Source organism: Pseudorasbora parva, chromosome 6 (assembly GCF_024679245.1).
Source record: "Pseudorasbora parva isolate DD20220531a chromosome 6, ASM2467924v1, whole genome shotgun sequence".
Taxonomy (NCBI): Eukaryota; Metazoa; Chordata; class Actinopteri; order Cypriniformes; family Gobionidae; genus Pseudorasbora; species Pseudorasbora parva.
Genome location: NC_090177.1, coordinates 16,534,585 through 16,556,282, shown reverse-complemented (window position 1 = coordinate 16,556,282; position 21,698 = coordinate 16,534,585). Strand labels below are relative to the sequence as shown.

At 37.7% G+C, this 21,698-nt stretch overlaps 1 protein-coding gene across 3 annotated transcripts; it reads right to left on the bottom strand.

Annotated features, from left to right (window-relative positions):
• Positions 1-37: 37 nt before the first annotated feature.
• ankrd52a (ankyrin repeat domain 52a) lies at positions 38-19,899 on the bottom strand. Of its 3 annotated transcripts, none has more exons than XM_067445808.1 (28): positions 19,742-19,899; positions 19,025-19,108; positions 18,762-18,840; positions 17,885-17,955; positions 16,626-16,826; positions 16,229-16,316; positions 15,956-16,098; positions 14,579-14,791; positions 14,357-14,435; positions 14,159-14,273; positions 12,142-12,224; positions 11,696-11,813; positions 11,408-11,476; positions 11,125-11,265; positions 10,981-11,043; positions 10,197-10,308; positions 10,014-10,085; positions 9,367-9,568; positions 9,196-9,283; positions 8,331-8,448; positions 8,030-8,249; positions 7,844-7,934; positions 6,981-7,067; positions 6,710-6,855; positions 6,522-6,604; positions 5,841-5,923; positions 5,557-5,648; positions 38-4,681 (listed from the first exon to the last, which is right to left on the bottom strand). In XM_067445808.1, the coding sequence occupies exons 1-28, from the start codon at positions 19,766-19,768 to the stop codon at positions 4,431-4,433; spliced, it is 3,219 nt and encodes a 1,072-aa protein (XP_067301909.1). In that variant the 5' UTR covers positions 19,769-19,899; the 3' UTR covers positions 38-4,430. The 3 variants fall into 3 exon arrangements, with proteins under 3 accessions (XP_067301909.1, XP_067301910.1, XP_067301911.1); XM_067445809.1 differs by having other exon boundaries at positions 7,844-7,931; XM_067445810.1 differs by lacking the exons at positions 15,956-16,098; positions 16,229-16,316; positions 16,626-16,826; ... (2 more) ...; positions 19,025-19,108; positions 19,742-19,899 and adding an exon at positions 15,083-15,222.
• Between the last annotated feature and the right edge of the window lie 1,799 nt (positions 19,900-21,698).

The following is a 21,698-nucleotide window of genomic DNA, read 5'->3' as shown; positions in this document are numbered from 1 at the left end:
ATCTATTCCAGTCATTCCTGTGTTGCAATAAAAAAAATTTTCTGCAGACTTTCATTATGGTGTTTTAAGTTACGTTCAAGAGAGAAATTCAGTACACTTCATTTAGGAGAACTAAATCCAACATCCTTTTCTAGCTTCATGGTCAAATATTAGTCATTCCAAATTATTATTTATGGCTAAATATATTTGTATTAAACAAAAGTTTTTTCCCCTCTATATTCTAGTGCAAAAACTCCTAAGAAATTCCATTAAGTTATTATTTTTATTAAAATGGTACATCTTTCAGCAAAACAACCTGTAGAATGGTGTGCTTCTTATGAATCTCATCGAAATGAGATCCCAGGTTAACAACAAAATCTCTCAAGTGCTGCGACTGCTGAACTATACCGTTTCCTCTTAAGGCAAAAAGTTGGGAGATAGACAAAGGTTAAATGAAACGGGTGTTTTGAGTATTGCCTTAAATGGATGTGTCTTCAAGTAGTAGGGACGCTGAGGTCCGCTGAGGTAAATCAGACATTCTATCAGCCATTAATACCTTTGCGAGAAAAACAAATGACATTGATACAAATATGCAAGGATGGACATACAATAAGGACACTGAGTTAGCTACAATTAATCTGCTTTCCAACAAAATGGTTACAATTATTAGACAACTCTAGTTTCCAACGGCCTGCAAAGTAACTGCAACCATTATAGCTTGGTCAACAGGCAATGAACGCTGGCCCTTCATAGCAAAGTTGTGTAATAAACAAAAACAGCTAAAACTGCACAATTTGTTGATTCAGAAAAAAGCAAACAAGAAAAGCTAGGTAAATGTGTCATTTTGGTAAATTTCAAATTTGCCCTTCAGTTAATGATGAAATTAAGGCGTTAAATAATTCCATTGCGTAGACATAAACCCCAAATTATCATGGTTCATGGGTGATCGATTACAATGGAAGATTTATAAAATATTGTTTTAGAAGGAGCAGTTGACTGAATGACTCAAATCCGGCTATTCGATTGATAAGGGCAAATGCTAAGTTATGGCTTAGCCACGAAAGCTTTTACTTGGAAGAGAGCTCCACCATAAGCCAACCAGCCCATCAGTATAGCTTAGTTAAGAATATACTGGCATTTTGAGACAGTCTGATTGTGAACGTACTGGCATTTTACAATAATTTAAACATTACGTGGATCTCCCAAAAAAAAAAAAAATCTATAAATGGGCACAGTAGCTTATGTTAGCTTAGACTTCGTTCTTTTTTTGGTAATGGTCTTGATGCACACTCAAAGACTGAACCCAAGGATTCATTCATTCACATTTTACAAATGTGTCAAAATGAGAAAGGGAAAAAAGAAAGGTTATGGCACTAAATGATTTCAGGGATGAATCTCCCCTTTTTAAGTTATACTCTATCCTAAAACAAAAAGTCTTGCCACTTTGTGACCGGTTCCCTTATTGTTCGAACACAGAACACCAAATGCACTAAGTCAATATATTAAAAGTTCTGAAAGGGTTCAGTTCCAAAGTTCCTGTTGTCAAGCTAATTATATAATCGCTAACTACTGCATACAAGATTTTCACCAACATCGAAGCAAGCTGCTACCATCACGGCATACATTCGACGAAACAATTCAACAATTTTAGTGCAATGCCAATAAGACAATTAGAAATTTGAGGAATTAAAACAAGTACATTTTAGTTTGTTTTGGCTGGATAAGAGTTATTAATTGCTAATAAATAGACAAAGATCACCTCTAAAAAAAATTAGCTCCAAGATACAATTGAAAGCAGCACTTTTTCTTGAACCAAATGAAATGTATTACTAATCACAGTCTCCACGGGCACTTGTTTTTTGAACTAAACTACATGTGGTATGACTAGCTGCTAAATTTATAAATAATAATTCGTTTTTCTACAACTACAAGCAATATAACTGGCAGTGCAAATAACTTCAAGCTCATAATCAACTTGCACTTCATTGTCGTACCCTGTGCTGTCTATACACGCATTACTTCCCCTCCACCGAAACCGCATTAAAAGTTAGTGTACGCAATAAAGTCAAGATCAAGTACAAGTAAATAAGCTTGAATTAAACTCCCACAAAAGGAACCTCCTCTTAGTCATGTAGCCCATTTAGAAATATTTCCCAGGCAAAACACTGATATAACTTGACTAATCCGATTTGCATGCATGCACTTTTGTACTTTTGCAAGTAGAGGTCAGATATTTGCCCATTTACAGCTTGTGATAGATGCAAAAGCGTTTTCTTTTTTTTTTTAAAAAACCTTTTTTGTAACTGAACAAGCAAGTGCTTTATATCAGGTCAGCGTACAGTGGAGAAACTTGTTTAAGCAGCCAAAACTTGTCATTACCATGACGAAGAGGTCATTTCATAAATCAGTATAAATATGCTCTCCACACACCCTTTAAACATCTAACGTTACGGTTTCATTTTTCTACGCACCTTTCTTAATCATTAAAATATCAGTTACAATACTACTATGTCTACATCACTAAAATCCTGATATACTGTAATGAAAGTAAGAGTATTGGTATAATTGAAAATAAGTCCACATTTCACACCTGAAGTATGCATTAGTTCATAGATGTCTTGAATTAAGGGGTTTAGATATTCCTAATTGTTAAAAAATGTTGATGCCTTTGCTCGTTTAGGAAAAAAGAAATCTATGGCAAAATTAAAAGCCCTTTCAACTGATTGTCTCATTACTGACTGAGCATATATTGCCTGTTTGTGGTGCACAAACAAAAAAAGGGATATTTTAAACACTCATTCACATGTTCTTATTTTGTGTTTAAGTGCAAAAAACCTAAAGGAAGCACAATCGTAACTTTGTTAATCTACCTTTGGCAATAAGGAAGCATTTTATAAAGAGCAGGGGTGAATATTTCAGTATTTCAATTGAAAAGATTTTTTTTTTTGGATATCTACTAGTTTTTAATAAAACGCTATTTAGAAATTGCGCAACTTTGGTCATACCCATGACTGCTCCCCAACACCATAAAGAAATATAAAAAGGTCCAACCAGCCTCAACACTTCATTTTCGCAAACTTGACAAACACACTCCCCCAAGTGGGTTCTGATATATGAAACATACGTTCATCTATCCAGGTAATCATTTCATAACGGATTATAGTGAAATACTTAACTAGTGTTTCACTGGTCAAAGCACCATTTCAACAACTTTGGGGGAGTGCATATGGTGTGTTTAACTAATCAGACCCTAGGTAGACAAAAATGAATTCAGTAGGCACTGTGAAAGCAACTCCACACTAAATATTATAACGATAAACTAGCAAAGCAGTAGATTTAATTGAAGATATTTTATGAGGCTCTGCCAACCCAACCCAAAACAAAATAAATAAATAAAAATCGTAAGGTCTCAAGGAGCAAGTACTGTGTATGACGTTTGCATCTGTAATGACATTTGTGCTTTCTATACTTCCTTAGTGTAGTATCTCCATCATAATATTTTAAACGCCCAAAATCATAACACTTTGAATTCCTCTTACTTCTGCCCACTTACAAACAGTGATCTGGACTACCCATTACCTCCATTGTAAACCTAATATGAATTTCCCACCTCAAAACCATCCAAACACTATCCCTTTTCTCTCTAACAGTAAACAAGCATTATATTATATCAGACCCCTCTACCAGGAGGTCATTGGTCTTTTGGCTTAAGGTAGTACGGTTTCCCTTCTGTCAAAATGATTCTGTTAGGTTGTTTTTTTTTTTCCTGATCTGTGCTAAATCAGATTGCACCTCACATAAAAACCTCAAAAAGTAAAAATCAAGTATGGGATGAAAAACTTGGACTGTTGCGCAAAAGTGGATGTCACACACACGCGCACGCACACACACATACATACACACAAGACCACTATCAAATACATGGTCCCACAAATTCATGCAAATCTAGTGTAACCCGTTTAAATTGTTCCTCAGGGCAGGCTGTAAATTCCTATGCAAGGCCACAGCGTCACGCAAATAGGAGGCATGATATGGAAACCCATCCATTATCACTGTTACCATGGAGACACACAGCTGCATAATTCTAACATAAACCAAGTCAAATCGACTGCAATGAAGAAATAAAGGACTGACTCGCCAGTGATGGATACTGGTTCGAATAGATGGCTTAGATTCAGATTTTAGACGACTTAGACTCATATTGAATGGACAGCATCTAAGATGGGAGTCAGGGGGTGGGAGGAAAAGGAAAGTGGGGGTAAATAAATAGAAATAAATAGCTAAATTTGTCCTCTCGTGTTCGCTCTCTACTGAGATGTGAAGAAAAGCATTGATACTGGCACAGAAGGGATGTGTGGCTGTAATTGCATATAGGTTTATCTAGGTGTGTAGAGAGGACCAAACCAAATTGACCGCACATTTTGTTTTTTTTTAAAACAAGCAAGAACGCCTCACTCGGTCAAGCAGCCATCCAAGCCGATGGTAGCACCATGGCGATCTTTGCCGTAACCATGGTGAAGGCCTCCGTTGGGCAGGGGGGGGCAGGCGGCGGTGATGCCACAGTGCTTGAGCAGGTTGAGGCTAGGAGAAGAGGGTGAGGATGAGGAAGGTGTGGAGGAGGAAGGCTTCATGGTTGACAGAATGAGAGCTAGGCAGTCAGCAACAGCTTTATTGGATGCGCAAGCCAGGGCTGGCGTGTGACCTGTGACATCACAAAAAGACAGAGAAATTTAGTCAAGGAGTGAACATTTATGGAACTCATTCAAATACATTAGTTACATGATTCATAGAGCAGGTGTTAAGATGGAGCCCTATGGTAATGCACCATATAAAAAAAAAAAAAAAATGTGCATCTGAAATGTGCAACAACTAATCCAAAGCGACATGCAATGCAATTAACATCAAGCATGCAAAGCACACATACATAATATTGGTTCTATCATTGCTAACTTGACATCGCATCCCATTCATCATTAAATTGAAATGCACTCAGACAAACTTCAAATTATACCGCTACATTTAAATTGTCAGTTCTAAAGTAGGTCAGCGTGACAACCACTCCAACAAACATTCACTAAACTTCATACACCATATTTTACTTTAACCATGTGTCAACTTTAAGCTTGCGACATACTCTGTAAGAAAAAAGAAATTTGTTCGTTTTCACGAGGTGGCAAGAACAAGAACAAATTTTGTCCTGCCCAGTACATTAGACGCTTCACGAGTAAAGCAGGTCCTGAACAACTCCGTTTTACCTCATTAACCCCATCACACAATAGTTCTTGGACACGCAAACAAGAAAAAAATTCTGCTCAGACGATGTGTCGAGAAAAAGCTGCAAGAACTCCCCAACATTCATCAAAATAAGAATTAGAAACTCTTAAGGATGAGTAGATTATGACAAATTTGATGTTTGGGTGAACTATCCCTTTAATCTGGCAATAAATGCAAAATTCACCTTTTACCCTTAATATTAGTCCCACCCATGTTGTCATCTTACTGCTTTGAGCAACTTACACAAATTGTGCCCCAAAAACAAAACCAAATTCACAAAACATGATTTCTCCTGTACTATACCTTCCTCATCCACTGCCAGCACTGTGGCTCCACGATTCAGCAAGGCCTGAACCACAGTGGCCAAACCATTCCTAGCGGCAATGTGGAGGGGCCTGAAATATAGAGAAAATGTAATTACATTGCAATGTAGAGTGTATAATTGCTGTGCCACAAAGGTAAAGCCTATTCTGCCGCTTCAGGCTGCCGGTCAGGATGCTTAAAAAAAGAGCTGATAATATAATCATAACGCCAAGCCATGCACAACCTATAACTTATAGTTTGCAAACAGTGACAAATATACTTACATCTGAAGCATACTGTTGGTAGCGTTTATGAGGATAGGGTTGTGAATCTCCTTCAAGATTAGCATGGCACACATTTCATGAGCCTTTAAACACAAAAACAATATTCACAATGCTATGTAGGGCCCAATAATTTCCACACATACATAAGGAATATACATGTTTCTTCCATGCTTTAAATTTTACAGTAAATCTTTGTTGGGCAGTACTTTGTTTGCCCAAAAATAAAATATTTTATATTATTTTGATTACATTTTCAAAAAATAAATGTATCAAATTGAATTAAAACAGATGACAGAACATTTAAAAAATAAAAATAAAACATTCCATAGAGCCCTACTACTGTAAAAATGAATAAATTACTGAATTGTTAATTTGATAATTTAGACATGGTTTGTTTAAAATGTAAGAGTCAAAAAGCAATACTATTGAATCCAGAAAAGGGGAAAAATTGGGAGGATTTTTTTTTAGCTCACTAGAATTATTACTTTTGTTAAACTTAATAAATCGTTGTTAAATTTTGTGTTTCATGATTTCAATGTATGTGACAAGCTTTCTAATTACTTAAATTTAATTTAACAATTAAAATGGAATCCAGCCACATTTAAATAAATAAAAATATATTCAGAAGAAATAAAACAGCAAAGAAAATAAAAAAGGATTTTATAGGGCGATGTTAGTTACCTTGCTGCAGGCCAGGTGCAGGGCAGTGTTCTTGTTCACATCCAGGAGGGACAGGTCAGCTTTGGCTCTGTGCAACAGCAGGGCTGAAAACAACAATAAAACATCTGCTTAAACTAAGGAGTCACGTTTTACAATGTCTGAGGTTTCAGTCTAGGATTACTCGTATGACACACAGTGAAAACGCTTACCTACGGCACCGCTTCGGCCATTATCGGCAGCCACCATCAGTGCAGAACGCCCTGAGTGGTCCACAGCGTTAATGTCAGCTCCATGCCGCAGAACCAGCTGCAGCCCAGCCACGTCCTCAGCGACTGCGGCCGCGTGAAGCGGGGTCCTGGGTGGAAGAGGTCAAAACAGTCATTTAGCTAGTAGCTAGTAGAATTTATGTAATGGTTTTCAATTAGTAACTATTTGACAGCTACTACACAGCAATTGTATATAATATGTACTTGCACTAACCTTCCTTTGGCATCCCTGATGTTTACCAGCAAATTACAAATACTGGATTCCAACAGCAGCTCTGCAGAACCACTATGGCCATTAATGCTGCAATGGGGTGAAAAGAACATGCAGCATGGGGATTAGAAAACACATGCCTTACATTATTCCTAATATTTAACTAACAGTTTTATGTATATACCCATTGCATATCAGAAACTTTACACTACAGAGAGACTATAATGATGCAATGGCTAACTGAAATTTCTGTGGCTCTTAAGGACATAGATTTGAACTAGTATCCAAGTCCACTATTTTCAGATTACAGACAGCATTCAGATGTTTAATGATAAAACAAACTTAGATAAAAACAATAATGTTGTGAAATATTATAATTTTATATAACTGATTAAGTTTTTTATTTATTTATGTAATTTATTTCTATGATGATTACGTGATTACTTTAGTCTTCACTGTCACATGATCCTTCGAAAATCCTTTGAATATACTGATTTGCTGCATTTCTTATGAATGTTGAAAAAAAATTGTTGTTGTTGTGGAAACCATGATACATTTTTCCAGGATTCTTTAATAGAGAGTAAAACAAACATTTATTGGAAACAAAAATGGTGCACGGTAGAGTACTGGGTCAAAGAAATTGTAAGCATTATTTACACCAGTATTTCTATTACTGACTGAGGGTCAAATTGCAAAATATACGAAAATAAATATTTTAGAGTGGAAAACTAGATTTATAACATTACTTTTTGAAATGTTTTGAATTTCCCTGACTTTTTCAGTTTCTGTCTTTCCAGGAATTATTACAACATCAAAAACAAGTACACCCCCTGTGAAACTAAAAAGAGAAAAACTTCAATACTTACAGAGCACAGTGCAGTGGGGTGAAGGGGTTTCCCTCCTGGATACTACATGGTTTAAGTTCAAGTAAAACGTCCAAACAGTCTTCATGACCTGCTTTACAAATAACCCACATTGCTCATTTAATCAATTACAGTTTTAGTAATAATGTGAACGGGCCGTTAAGGGGCTCATAAGGTCTGAACTCTTACCGTGATAGGCTGCCCAGTGTGCGGGTGTGTAGCCGTGGCGGTCTGTGATTGGGTCGTGGGGATGGGAGTGGTCAGCAGCAGAAAGAAGATTTGAGAGAATGTCAGCATGGCCACAAGAGGCAGCAAGATGGACTGCGGTTCGCCCCTGAAAATCTCTGCTAAGGACTGAGACGTTGTGGGACAGCAGGGCGGTTATACAGTCCTCTCGACCCATCACCGCCTACAAAAACAGTCCTGGTTAGAAACCCTTCGCATGAGGAGGACCTCGATGCAAACTTTACTGATGTTTTTAAGATCTCACCCCTCTGTGTAAGGCTGTTCTTCCTCTCCTGTCTCTCATATCAGGGCAAGCACCTCTCTCCAGCAGCAGATGCACACAGTCAGTGTGTCCCCCCAGCACTGCCAGCATTAGTGGAGTTCTATGAAAACAGTGAGATGATCATCAAATGTAAGCTGAAAGTTTAATGATGATGTAATAAGGTTTGATCCTTTTTCAACATTCTTTGGGAGCCGCATTCACAATTTGCGCGCTATGCATTACTTTTGTTTATTTGAAAGTGCCGGTCACCATTATGATTCCTTTTTTTATTTTTAAAAATGTTTTTCATACAAACAACCATAATTAATAATTTCTTTTTTTTGTTTAGCAAATATGCGTAAATAAACATTGCACAGGAATAGTCCATAAGTAAAATATTCACAAAATGCTTGAATCACTCTTTGATTCAAGTTTATGAAACCCAGGCAACCTGTGTATTGTAGTATAGTAACAGATAATATTTATCATCATAATAGTGTGTAATAGTGTGGTCCAGAAACATTGTTAATTTCACACAAAGATCTTGGAGTGAAAGTGGTTTAAATGTTTGTTTAATATTAATACTAATTATCATAATAATAATACATTTTAGCTATATTAATATAAACCAATACAATTACAAAAAAAATGTAAATACAATTATATTAATATTAAAATACAAACTCAATTGTATCAAAATACACTTTTAATGAGATCATTCTAAATTGTTGCATATTTGAGCAATTATAAATAAATAAATCACATTATGCAAGATGCATTAATATTGTACTGCACTGAATATTGTAAAAAAAAAAATTAAGTAAAAAAGACAAAAGAACCCATAAATGAGTCATGAGCTCATACGTACTGTCCCTCTGCGTCTGTAACATTAACAAGGTCGGCTCCTCCCTCACTACAGAGCAGCATCCGCAGACATTCTGAGTGGCCGTTGGCAGCTGTCAACAAACATGGATTTGTCAAACTCCCACACAACACAACACAAGACAGTTTCATCAGCTAATTCACACACGTTCTGTACCTGCAACATGAAGAGGGCCCCATTTGCTGCAGTTTTCCGTGAGCAGGCAAGATGCTGATTGGCCGAGCAGGAGCTCTACGCAGCGGGCATGTCCTCTTTGAGAGGCTACGTACAGCACAGAGCGCCCCACAGGGTCATATGCATCCACACACGCTCCAGACTCGATTAACACTGAGACACATTCCCAGTGACCTGACTCCACCTGACAGCAAAAGGAAAAAGGAAAGATATACGCATATTAGTCCAGGGGAAAAATTAATCTTGATTAATCGTACCCAAAATAAATGTTTGATTACATAATGTGTGTGCACAGTGTATAATTACATAATTATGTGTACCGTATACAGCTCTGAAAAAAATTAAGAGACTACTTAACATTGAGAAGTGTATACATAATTTATTTTATATATAAATACAGTTTTTTTTATATATAAAAACATTTAAAAATTCTTAAATATATACACATGCATGTTTGTGTATTTATATATAAATAATACTTATACACAGTACACACATTATATAAACACAAACTTTTATTTTGGATGTGATCAATCATAATTATTTTTCCCAGCACTAATGTATCAATATATTACAGAATATCTGCTAATTTACGTAAGTAAATGTTACTTAAGTTGGTTTGTACATACCGCCAAGTGTAGTGGGCTGACGGACCCATTGCTTTCCTGGTCTCCAAGTGTGTTGAAGCACATCTCCAAAAGCTACAGAATAAAAAACAAGTGATATAAGCATATATTAAGTGTTTAAATTAATTTAAAAAAATGCTCAAATTTACAGTAATAGTTCAAATGCTAGAGTGAAAGGTTTCTTACCAGCTCCAGGTTTTGTTTGTTGCCGTGGGCCGCAGCGTAATGCACGGCACTGTATCCTTTAGTGTTGCACAGAGATGGATCAGCACCATTATCCAACAAATGCTCCACACATCTAAAAGTATCAAAATGCATAGGATTTAAAGACTGAAATGATAAGCAGCAATGACTCTTATCTTATCTAATACTCTTAGCTATTTGGACAGTACCGTTCAAACGTTTTGGCTTTCAATTTTTAAATCTCTTATGCTCACCAAGCCACAGTTTTGACATTAACATCATTGAATCAGTATCAAAATCATCAGTATTAAAACAATAAAAGACCTGAAATATTTCAATTGGTGTGCAATGAATCTAAAATATATGGAAGTTTAATTTTTATCATTACATTATGGAAAATAATGAACTTTATCACAACATGCTATTTTTTTTTTTAGAATGGCCTGTATATATATAAATTTTTGTTGTTGTAATATTCTCATAATTTGGCAGCAGGTATATTTTTGGGGAAAAAATATTTGAAGTGTAATTTTATTGTTTAGTTTGTCTCGCGTCCATTAGAAAACACAGAGGGGCGGCTATACTGGGACCGGTCACCGGGGGGCGATCGAGGCGCGAAAGCTTCAGTAAATGAGAGGGAGACTGCAGGCTTGGTCACAATGCACAAATACAACACATATCTAAGCTTCAAGCAATAGCTGTTAAGATGAGGCACAAAACTTAATTGCAAAAACAAAAAAACAAATGTGTGTCAAATTTAAGGAACAAATCTCTGTTGTGGACTTACAGGAAGGATTCCTTCTCCCCATCCTCTTGGTTCTGATGGGTGCTGGCATGTGGTCGGTCCATTCTAAGAAAGATCCTAGACATTAGAAATGCTGTGTACACCATTAGCTATTACATTTAATAGATGTGTGTAAGTGTATTTCACCTGCAGAACGCAGTTGATGCAGCCGAGTAGTGTAGAGGTGTACAGCCAGAGCGGTCGCGCTCGTTGACCTCCGCCCCCGCTCCAACCAGAACGACCACGCACTGATACCTCCCATTTGCAGCCGCATAGTGCAAAGGAGTCCTGGTGGAGACACAAAATGCTAACACTTAAGATACAGGTGAAACTCACAAAAAAAAAGATATCCATTGGCATGAGGATTCTTTTCACAAAGCACACTTCAGATGAATTTATGAGCATCTTTATTAAATAAGTAGATGTGTACCTTCCAAACTTGTCCTTCTTATTCATGTCAGCTCCACTGCTTAAGAGCAGGTTGAGACATTCAATATTTCTGAGTAGAGAGAATAACGGATAGGAGTAAATTAATCTTTTACACGTCTTTTACATCTTTTTCAAATTACTTTTAGATAGTAGCTGTTGAGTGACATTGCAAAATGGCCTTGGTTGGCATTTGTGTGCATAAAACACTGTTATTGAGGACAAATGAAACCCTAAAAAGTGGGTCAGTGGCTTTTTAAATAGCCCATTCTAAGTAGAGCTGCAGTCTCACCCTCCAGAGGCAGCAGCGTGTAGACAGGTCCTCCCAAAATTATCTGGGGTGTTGATGTCAAATCCGGCCGAGAGCACGTGTTCTTTACTCATTGACAACACAATGCTATAGAGCTGACCTGCAAAAGAGACATGCACAGTCATTAAAATGATACTTTGAGGAATACACTTTCATTTTAGCTGGATGCACATTGATCGTGTGAAATGCAGTCAATGGAAGAAAACTGAAATATTGAAACTGACTTTACCACAAAAAATGCTCACGAAAGTACCATGGCAGTGTTAACAGCAGTATCACTATTATTTGAATTACTGAGTAAATTCCTTTGTAAATACATAACATGACAATTTTGTACCATTTACTACAAGGACATGCACAATACAGATTAGGGACAAAATATTTTCTTTTAGACTTTACTGCAATTTGCAGGGAGAAAGTCTGCATACCTGAGGAAAGTAGCTTACGACAACAGTCAGAGGACCCGTAGAGCACAGCTAAGTGTAGAGGAAACATCCCATGAATCCCTTGTCTGCAGGAATATGACAAACAAGCAAATTACTACACTCCACATGCCACAGAAGCAGATTACATACAAACAGGCAAAAGATTAGAATCAGCCGTTTGATTCATGATTTGGATCGCGTGTCAAACTGCTGAAATCACGTGACATTGGCGATCCGACTCATGAATCAATCCGCTGATTCATGACCATTTGAATCTTTATTTGAGGTTTGAAAACAAATGCGGATGAGAAGACTATGCTGAATAAAGTCGTAGTTTTTGTTATTTTTGGACTAAAATGTATTTCCGATGCTTCAAGAGATTCTAATTACCTAACTCACATATGGACTACTTTGATTACGTTTTTATTCCATTTCTGGACATGGACAGTATAGTGTGCATACACTTAGATACGCTGTTGGATTAAATACAAAATACCTTAAACTGTGTTCTGAAGATGAACGGAGGTCTTACGGGTGTGGGACGACATTAGGGGGAGTCATTATCTGGTGACCAGATATATGTATGTATGTAAGTCTGTGTTCTAAGGTCTAAGTATATGAAAGGTGTGAACATGAACTTTTGTACAATTTTTTTTTTTTTGGCAAGTGTAAATCTTATTACTCATTTATGTTTATGTATTGTAGCTTAACATCAGCCTGCCCAGGGACTACGGGTGAAAATTAGCTCTTGAGCTAAAACCCGGTACTATGCATCTCTCCCTTTGAGGTTAATGTTTATTGTACGCCGTCCCTGTTTCTTAAATAAAAAAAATAATTAATTAATTAATTAAAAATTTCACATTTGGGTGAACTAACCCTTTAAACTGTCACTTTTAACTAAATTGTCAGCAAGACAAGGACACGAGATGCACATAAAGCCAGTATGTGTCACGGTGTCTATTTTTAACAGAAATTAGAAAAAATAATCTATTAATTAATGCACAATTCCATTGCAATTTCTTATTTTGCTGCAGTTTATTCACTTATAAACAAGAGAACAATTTTGTAATGATTTATAACATTAATAATATTTATATTACTATTAATACTATTTATGTCTTGCCATCACACTTAATTGAGCAAGTGACCCAGAGATATTGTTAACTAAAATTTTTCAGATAACAGAATTTCATAATATAAATAAAGTAATAAAATAAATATATATAAACACTAGATGAAAAACCTTAAAGAGTTACTTCAGCGATTAGCATATGGCTTTGTATCAGTAGAAACCCTGGAGTATATTTGAATGATTGTGTGATATCGTCAATTTGCATCATCGGAGGAGTTTTTGGCCAGAGGCTAACGACTACAACTAGCAGGGGAGCTATTTCCACGTTTTAAACCCGCGCATGGAGGGGTGGGAGATCGCACTCACAGTTCAGCTAGCGGCTAACTCACAGTTTACCTCAGCTGTCATAAGCTCATTCAGCTCAATCTGACTCCTGCATCGTTTGTGCTGTGACACTCCCTCAGCAGCTAAATCACATTATATTGAACAGACATGTTCAGTTTTTAATTGTAGTGTCTGTTCTCTAACTGAACTGATTTTATGAAGATGAACACGGTCACAGTGGGAAAGTGATCCAGTAATCTTGTAGCGGTCACTTTGGGAGTGGCATCGTAGGGCAGCGAAGCATTCTGGGAATTGTTGTCTTTCATTTCCATGAGGCAAAAAAAATGTTTCTGTCTTTTCTCAGTATAGAAAGCACCAAATTAAAAAATAATTTCACTTTTCTAATACATTAATGACCCAGTTTAAATACAGATTCATCTTCCCAGCACTGAAGTACTGAACACATTTAATTTGGAGTACTACATTTATTTTTTATTTATTTAAATAAAGATATATAGAAATGCTAAAAAAACTGAACAAAAACAAACAAACAAAAAAATACTAAACCTTAAAATTAAAAGTCAGATAATTTGTTTAAGATTGAAGAAACACATGTCTATTTACCTGGCTGTGTCAGCACCGTTTGTCATTAAGGTGCTGATAAGCAGCTCGTGGCCGTACTTAGCAGCAACATGAAGAGGAGTATTGCCATATCTGTCCACACAATCTATCTCCCCACCTGAAGATACACCAACAGAAATGACAGGGTTTAAATATTGCACAAGAAATTGGAAATCAAGTGGAAAAGTAAAGAGAACTAACCGTTTTGAATGAGGATCTGAGAGCGAGTGAAACGTCCATGAATGGCTGCCATGTGCAAAGGGCTTTTCCCTTCTTTACTCTGCAGATTAAAAAAAATAAACATGAAAAAACAACTGGGAGTTATGATTAAAACAATTGCTTAAAGCTTAAAAAATCCCTGTGAATTTAGATCATCTAATCAGAGGGTGGTTTTAATAAGCCAGTCCTATTCCCCATTCAGACCTGCATGTTGACATCAGCACCGTTGTTGACCAGCAGTTCCAGGCAAAGAGCCCCATTAGTGGACACGGCAGCCAGGTGCAGGGGTGTGTAGCCACGGTGGTTGGGCTGGTTGACGTTCGCCCCACGGTTTACCAGCTCGTTGGCCACGGCCTCCTGTCCCGTGTAGCAGGCCACATGGAGAGCAGTGTTTCCAAAGGCATTAGGCTCATCAATCTGAAAAACACAAAATGGCATAAAATATCCTGTAAACCAAGTATCAACCATTTCTCTTTCAGGAACATAGACTAAAAATATTGATGACTCATCCTGCACTAGAGAGATTTTTGCAACCACCTAGCAAGTAGAAAACCATAGGTCATGACGGAGCCATAACCAGTGTTGGGGGTAATGCATTACAAGTAACTGGAGCTACATCACTCGTTACTTGAAAAAAGCAATCTGATCAAATGAACACATTATTTTTATATTCACAAAAAAATATCAGTGACTTTTTTAAATAGTTACTTTGTAAGTTACTTTGTTTTCCCATTTATTGACTGACAGCTCTCCTGTCATCATGTTGAGAGAAATCGGGAGTGAGGAGCAGAGGTGTTGTGCGCGCTGTGAAAACATGATGATTATTGTAGTTCGAGTCTAAAGCTAAGCATGCATTTAATCATCTCACTTGCACAAAAACAGATTCAGTATTCCTCTACGCAAATAAAAACAGTGAAAATCAAAACTCAGAAAATTATGCAAACCCCTAATAATTAAATGTCAATTAATGCAAATAAACGTTATTTAATCTCACTTTATTTTCCAAGGTCTTTGCTGATGATCCAATTAAACCATACGCAGAAAAATGAATTCAGATAAACATCACATTTGCGTTTTATTTCTAAAAAAATGTATTGTTAGAGTGCTGAACTATCTTCTCCTGTGCCCTAGTCCTGTGCAATTCAGAATTCCCTCTACTGTACAGGCATGAATATTTACCAAAAATATGGTTTGGTTTATTATTAAAAAAAAAAACAAGCAAGCCCAGCTGAGAAAGAAACACAAAAGCAGTAACATTATAAATTAAACAATAACAAAATACATTACTTTCTATTAAAAGTAACCAAGTAATGCATTTAGTTACTTTTTTGTGGAAGTAACAATATTGTAATGCTTTACATTTAAAAGTAACTTTTCCCAACACTGGACAACTAATTTGTAATGATCTTTATTTATTTATTTATTTTAATTGACAAGTCATTTGGTGACCTGCCAAATAATTGGACAAAATACACAAAAAAAGTATTTTGAACTTTTATCAGGAGATAAATATTTAAATCTGAATAAAAAGTTGCAATTCTGACAAATAGTCACAAATGTGGGAAAAGCCCTGCTGCTGACCTCGGCTCCATTTCGTAACAGGTACTTGACCACATCGACGTGGCCACTGGCAGCAGCAGCATGGAGAGGGGTGTATCCCCGCTTATCCTTACAGCTCTTATCCGAGCCCTGAGACACCAGCAGCTTTACCACTTCCAGATGTCCTGAGAGAAACGATCAGGTTAGTTTTACTAGAACTAGAATCACCACTAACACAATCTCTCACAAGTAAAACCACTATTTAGCTATGGAAAACAAGTAAAATACTTAGATAAGATTCAAATATGGGCTTACCAAGGTAAGCTGCCCAATGAATGGGCTGCCTGTCCTTCTTGTCACTGGCACTCAGATTGGCTCCCTTGTTCAGCAGCAATTTAACCATCTGGTTGGCAGCAAAAGCATAAAGTCACATTGTATGCATTTAATTAACTTGAATAATCGCAATAGACTGCCAACTACTACTGAAATTTGGTATTGTGACAATACCAAATGAGGACCGTGGACTAAATGCAGCGAAGGTTACCTAAAACCTCTATAAAAGAGACGTGCCAAAACTGAAGTATCTGTATTTGCTGTATTAGCAATTTGCACTTTCACAGCCTTGTGTAGTGCTGAAAGATATTGAAGACTGATGTGGCCCAACCTGTCTTGTAATTCATCCGAGTGCATTAGAGAACTAATTCCACCCTACCTCCTGGTATCCACTCTGAGCAGCATGATGCAGGGGTGATCTGCCAGTACGGTCAGCCATATTCATGCTGGTCACATGGGGCAGCAGGGCCTCGACACAACGCGAGGCTCGGTTGGCTGCCGCAATGTGCAGTGGTGTCTGCCAGAACTTATCCCGTACGGTCACGTCAGCTCCCTTCCTCAGCAGCAGCCCCACAGCCCTCTGGGTAAAACAAAAAGCATGAATTATATTAAATTGCTAAAGTGCTAAACAATGCCATGAGTAAGCGGTTACTCAAGACTCTTCCACTCAGGCATGTAAGGCTATGTTCGGACTGCAGGCAAATCAGATTTTTGCTCGAATCAGATATTTTAAGGCAGACTGTCTGCACTATTATGGTTCCTTTTCAACGAGCGTTAAGTTCAGTAAAGTACAGCACGACTCGGTACCGTAAACCCTGATCCGGCTTGTGTTTCCTACATCAACAGTCCCCTTATGATAGATGTGATGTAGCGATCAACGTCATTCTCGCACGGAGAAGAAAGCAAAACAGTAAACAATGCCCGACATACAGCAGATCTTGTTCTTGCTTCTCGGCATGTGGCTGTTTGTCACAAGAAGAAGACACGCTTTGTTTGATCCAAAGCTGCAGGCTGCAAGAAGAAAAAAACACAGCCGAAAAAGCATGCGCAAATGACGATTCGCTGTCAACCAGTCAACGTTCTGCAGCAAACCTAGCTCCACTCTTAAGTACCAAAAAAGGGTGCCAAAAAAGCGGTACGGTACTAATCACAACTTCTGACAATGGAAATGGCAAATATTGCCCACCATTCTAAACTGTGCAGAACCATACCGCTGTATGGTTCAGACCTACATATCAGCATGAATTGCTTTGGTAACAGCATAAGTGTTACCCACGTATGTGACAAGGCTTTCAAAATGAGGATCATCAATGCATCATCATCTCTCCAAATAAGCTTGCTGTTGAGTCACGGAACTCATGAGAAGAAAACGGAGGAAAACTCAGCAAAGGAGGAGACTGGTACACATGATACACGTATGAATACTTCCGGCACCGGTTTTGACAGTCATTGTGCATCACCTTAAAAGTGAAAAGACAATCTGAAATCTGATTTTGGCATTGAAACATCAGTAAGAAAAAAAAAAAACATTTCTATCCACCTCAAATTCCATCTTCAATCCATCTGGATATGCAAAAAATAAAAAGATTATGATATTTGCTAGAACTGAACATAGCCTAAATTACATGTGCTGCTTACCTCATTTCTGGAAGCAGCTGCTCTGTGCAATGGTGTTAACCACACATGGTCCTTTGCATTGATATTCGCACCTATTCAGTGAAGTAAAAAAAACAAAGAAATTAAGAACAAAAAAGCCTTTTTTAAAAGGCCAAATACTAGCAATAAAGTAACAAGTCTTTGTACATTGTGACTCCATTCATGGCTAAAGGGTATCGTGTCCATGAGCTTTAGACATATAAGAGGTCATCAAACTATAAGAATAGACTGTAAGTTTCAGAACTGAAAACGTCTTTGTTAGTCCAATAAAAGCTTTTATTGACACCAGGCCAAGAAAACAACAGACTTTTCTAAGTGGGGATCTATGATGTGCTTGATAATAATGCAATGTAAGTAACTGTGCTCATTCTAATGCCTGAACTGAAATGTAATGATTCGTGTAGGCTACAGTCAGATATTCTTTGCCTGCGTGTCAGTAAATCAAACCAGTGACTAAACGTCAACTTGTGTTGGTTCTCTTATGATGAAAATAAAAATGCCTTTTATTTGTAAATTATAAACATTTTTGATGTAAAAAGCATGTAAAAAGTGCACCCTAAGAAACATCATAAAATAATAAAGCACCGCAGTTCTTGGCCCCTTTTAGCAAATTAACCCTGGAATGGAAGCTGCCCTGGAGCAGGTTATGTTCAGAGTTTAAGCTGCTATGGTTACTTACATTCCCTGAAAGTTACCTCGGTTTTTGGAACCGAAAGTTGAGTTTATCCACTTACTTACTCTTAAACATACCCAGGTCTGTCACATAAACTGCTTTCTGGAATACCCCCAGATACATTATCTGTTTTATCATTAAAAACATAACTACATGTGGTGGCAGCAGTGCTGCATAACTTCATACCTGCACTGATGAGAAGATCCATTATATGAACGTCCCCCAGCCAGGCAGCAGCATGAAGAGGTGTGCGGCGCTCTTGGTCCTGACATGAGAATGGAGGAAAACAAGGTTAACATTTTCTTTTTCACACTGGTGTGAAATTATAGCCATTTATGTATAATCATACAGAAAATCTGTCCATTCATACTAATATGTTATGCCATCACACATGTAGATGATGCACATTATACATGCACACACTAACATATGCCAGATTCGAAACTTACCAGTGCATTGACTTCATCTTTCTTGTGCAAAAATAACTTCACTTCATCTGCATTTCTGTTAAATATGGCCTGGACCAGAGGCGGCTGGAGGAAGGAAAAAAAGGTGGATGTTATGATACTGCTATGAAACATGACAGAAAATGTAAAATGACTGCAGTACATAATTTTCAGTGCGAATTGTGAGGTGTATAACTGTATAATTATAATCGAATATCATTATCACTGAATATCATTAACAAGCTGCAGCAAAAAAAAAAAAAAAAAAAACTGCTATTGTATCTACGTAGATGGGATAAATATGCGTACAATATTATAATATAAAAACATTTATTTTAAAAAAAGACAGAGTTGTTCTAATTATGATATTAAACATGTGCGTTTTAAAAACATAAACACACAATAGATGTGTTCCTATGCGGCTGGCTGACACCCAGCTCATTAGGCTAGCTGGCTGGCTAACGTCTGGGCGCAATAGAAAGCTTATTTTTTTCATTTGTAACCCCTCTTTGGTAGCCCTACCCTCATAATAGAGTAAACTCGTGGTGTTTTCCCCAAAGTAAATGACAAAAACCAACGTTTTGATGCAAGAACTATGTGGGAAATGTGCTAATCCATCGTCGGGAAGCTAGCTAACATATCGGGCTCTGCATACAAGCGCAGAAAGCGAGCAACAAACTGCTTGATTGGCGCCACTCCTGGAGCTTTAATATCAGTTACCTGGTCTGAAATATTGAGTACCCCCATCTCCCTGTGTCAGTCGGGCCGAAAGTCCTTCATCAGTAAGGAACCGAGGCTGGGAAACCAAGACTACAATCTTGTGTTGCGATTATAGACGTGATGAGTGCGTCTTTAGCTGGTGAGGCAGTTGAAAATAGCGACACCAGCGTGATGGCCGCCTGCTGCACCAACTTTCAAAATAAATGCCCGTGAGCTAAACTTGACAAGGGAGATGATGTATACTATAAAAAGTATATTAAAATGTAAAGTTCGTTATATATTCCATGTATAAAAATCAATGTGCCCTACGCACTGAAGCGTATTATAGTATCTAGGAAATATACACTTTGTTAAAGGGTCATGAAACCCCAAAACACTTTTTTTGAGATGTAAACAGATATGTATAGGCTGCACATCATTGAAAACACTAAGGGTACTCATTAATGGTATGCATATGTGAAAATAGTTATTTTTGCATTTTTCAGAGCGATTTCTGTCTTCCGGTTTGAAAAGTTTAGTCGGAGCAACGTCACAAATGCTGACGTCGGCACGGCCTTTTCGGCCCAAGTATGGGCAGCTGGGCACATGCTGACGTCGACCGCTCTGAGCAATTCTCGATATATATTCATGACATGAAGCTCATTCAGTCCAATCCCTGCGCTGTAGTATGCATACAAGATAATTTAGTTAATATGCATGAGACAGTCACTTCGGTCAGGCTCGTCTTACATCATTATTGTAGAGATATGGTGGGGAAGTTTTGGAAGCAGCGTGCGGAAAAGTCACGGAGGAAAGCTAGGCGTTGTGCTGATACGAAGTAACGTAAAGGGCGCCGAGCGAGCTGTAACCGGCGCCGTCTGTGGAAGCCTTTGCTACAAAGGCTCGGTAAAGTAAAATTCACCTGAGGAATCGCACGCCGAACCTGCAAGCGTTGACTATCTATGTCAGGAGTGCAAAATAACCAATCTGTAATCTGTAGGCCAATGAACAAAAGCCACGTCCTCTCCGTTTTATTTGTCGTCACAGCCATGCACTAAACCGCATGTGTTCGGGCTCTTAGTGAAACAGTGTGATGCATATTTGGACAAATATAGATTTAGCTGCCGAGTGATAGACAGCGCGAATCGTCACGGCAATGCGCGGTCGAGACTAGCCTCAAACCTCTTCGCTTTTACCCCGATCTAGAATTACACATCTCTGTCACATCGCATGTTGGGTGGTTCACGTTCTCTTATCAAGTCGGCGCGTTGTTCATCTTGCCAAACAGCGTGCATATTTGGACAAATATAGTTTTATCACGTTTGCAAAATATTTCGTCATGCAGAATAACATTTATTTTCATTTCTCACTGAATTATGCTGGCTTGAACTTTGAAGAGCTGAATGATTTGCGATCTCTGCTGCACGCCACTCATAGCTCTCTCATTCGCTGTACTCATCCCTCATTTAATCTCTCTGTGGTAAACAATGCCAACGTGCACCAAGAACATGTCTCAGAACCGCTCAGCACCTATTGACAGACACTCCCCTATTTATGCAAACATTCCCTCTTTCCACACAATACCATCCCACCTTTTCACAGTCGACCACTCCCCTTTTAACAAGCTTTTTCAAATCGAAGGTGTGAAAAAACACCGCTGCAGCAAGGGGGTTTCATGACCCTTTAAATTAAAAAAAAAAATCTACCGACTAGCCTACTAAGGCCCTTCACACCAACTAAAGATAAATGTAACTTACTTAGCTCTAAAAAGCTTAGCTCTCGTTCTTAATATTAATAATATAGCAGAGTTCACACGATATAGGCCTAGAGAACGATGTCGTTGAAATCATTTTCAGAACCATTTTATCCAGCTGATAAACGATAAAAAATAAAAATAAAACATTGACAGCTATTCAGAATCCATCCTGCTGTAACTAACGCGAGCATTTAAAGCCCTGGACAAGCACACGCTTAGTAA

Bases quoted from the DNA above. Each gene is read 5' to 3' on its own strand.
- ankrd52a (XM_067445808.1), bottom strand. From the start codon at position 19,768: ATGGGGGTACTCAATATTTCAGACCAG. The intron at 10,309-10,980 runs GTAAGTCCACAA...TGATACTTTTAG, and splicing joins GGGGAGAAGGAATCCTTCCT to ATGTGTGGAGCATTTGTTGG. The intron at 7,068-7,843 runs GTAAGTATTGAA...ACCCCATTGCAG, and splicing joins ACCCCACTGCACTGTGCTCT to CATTAATGGCCATAGTGGTT.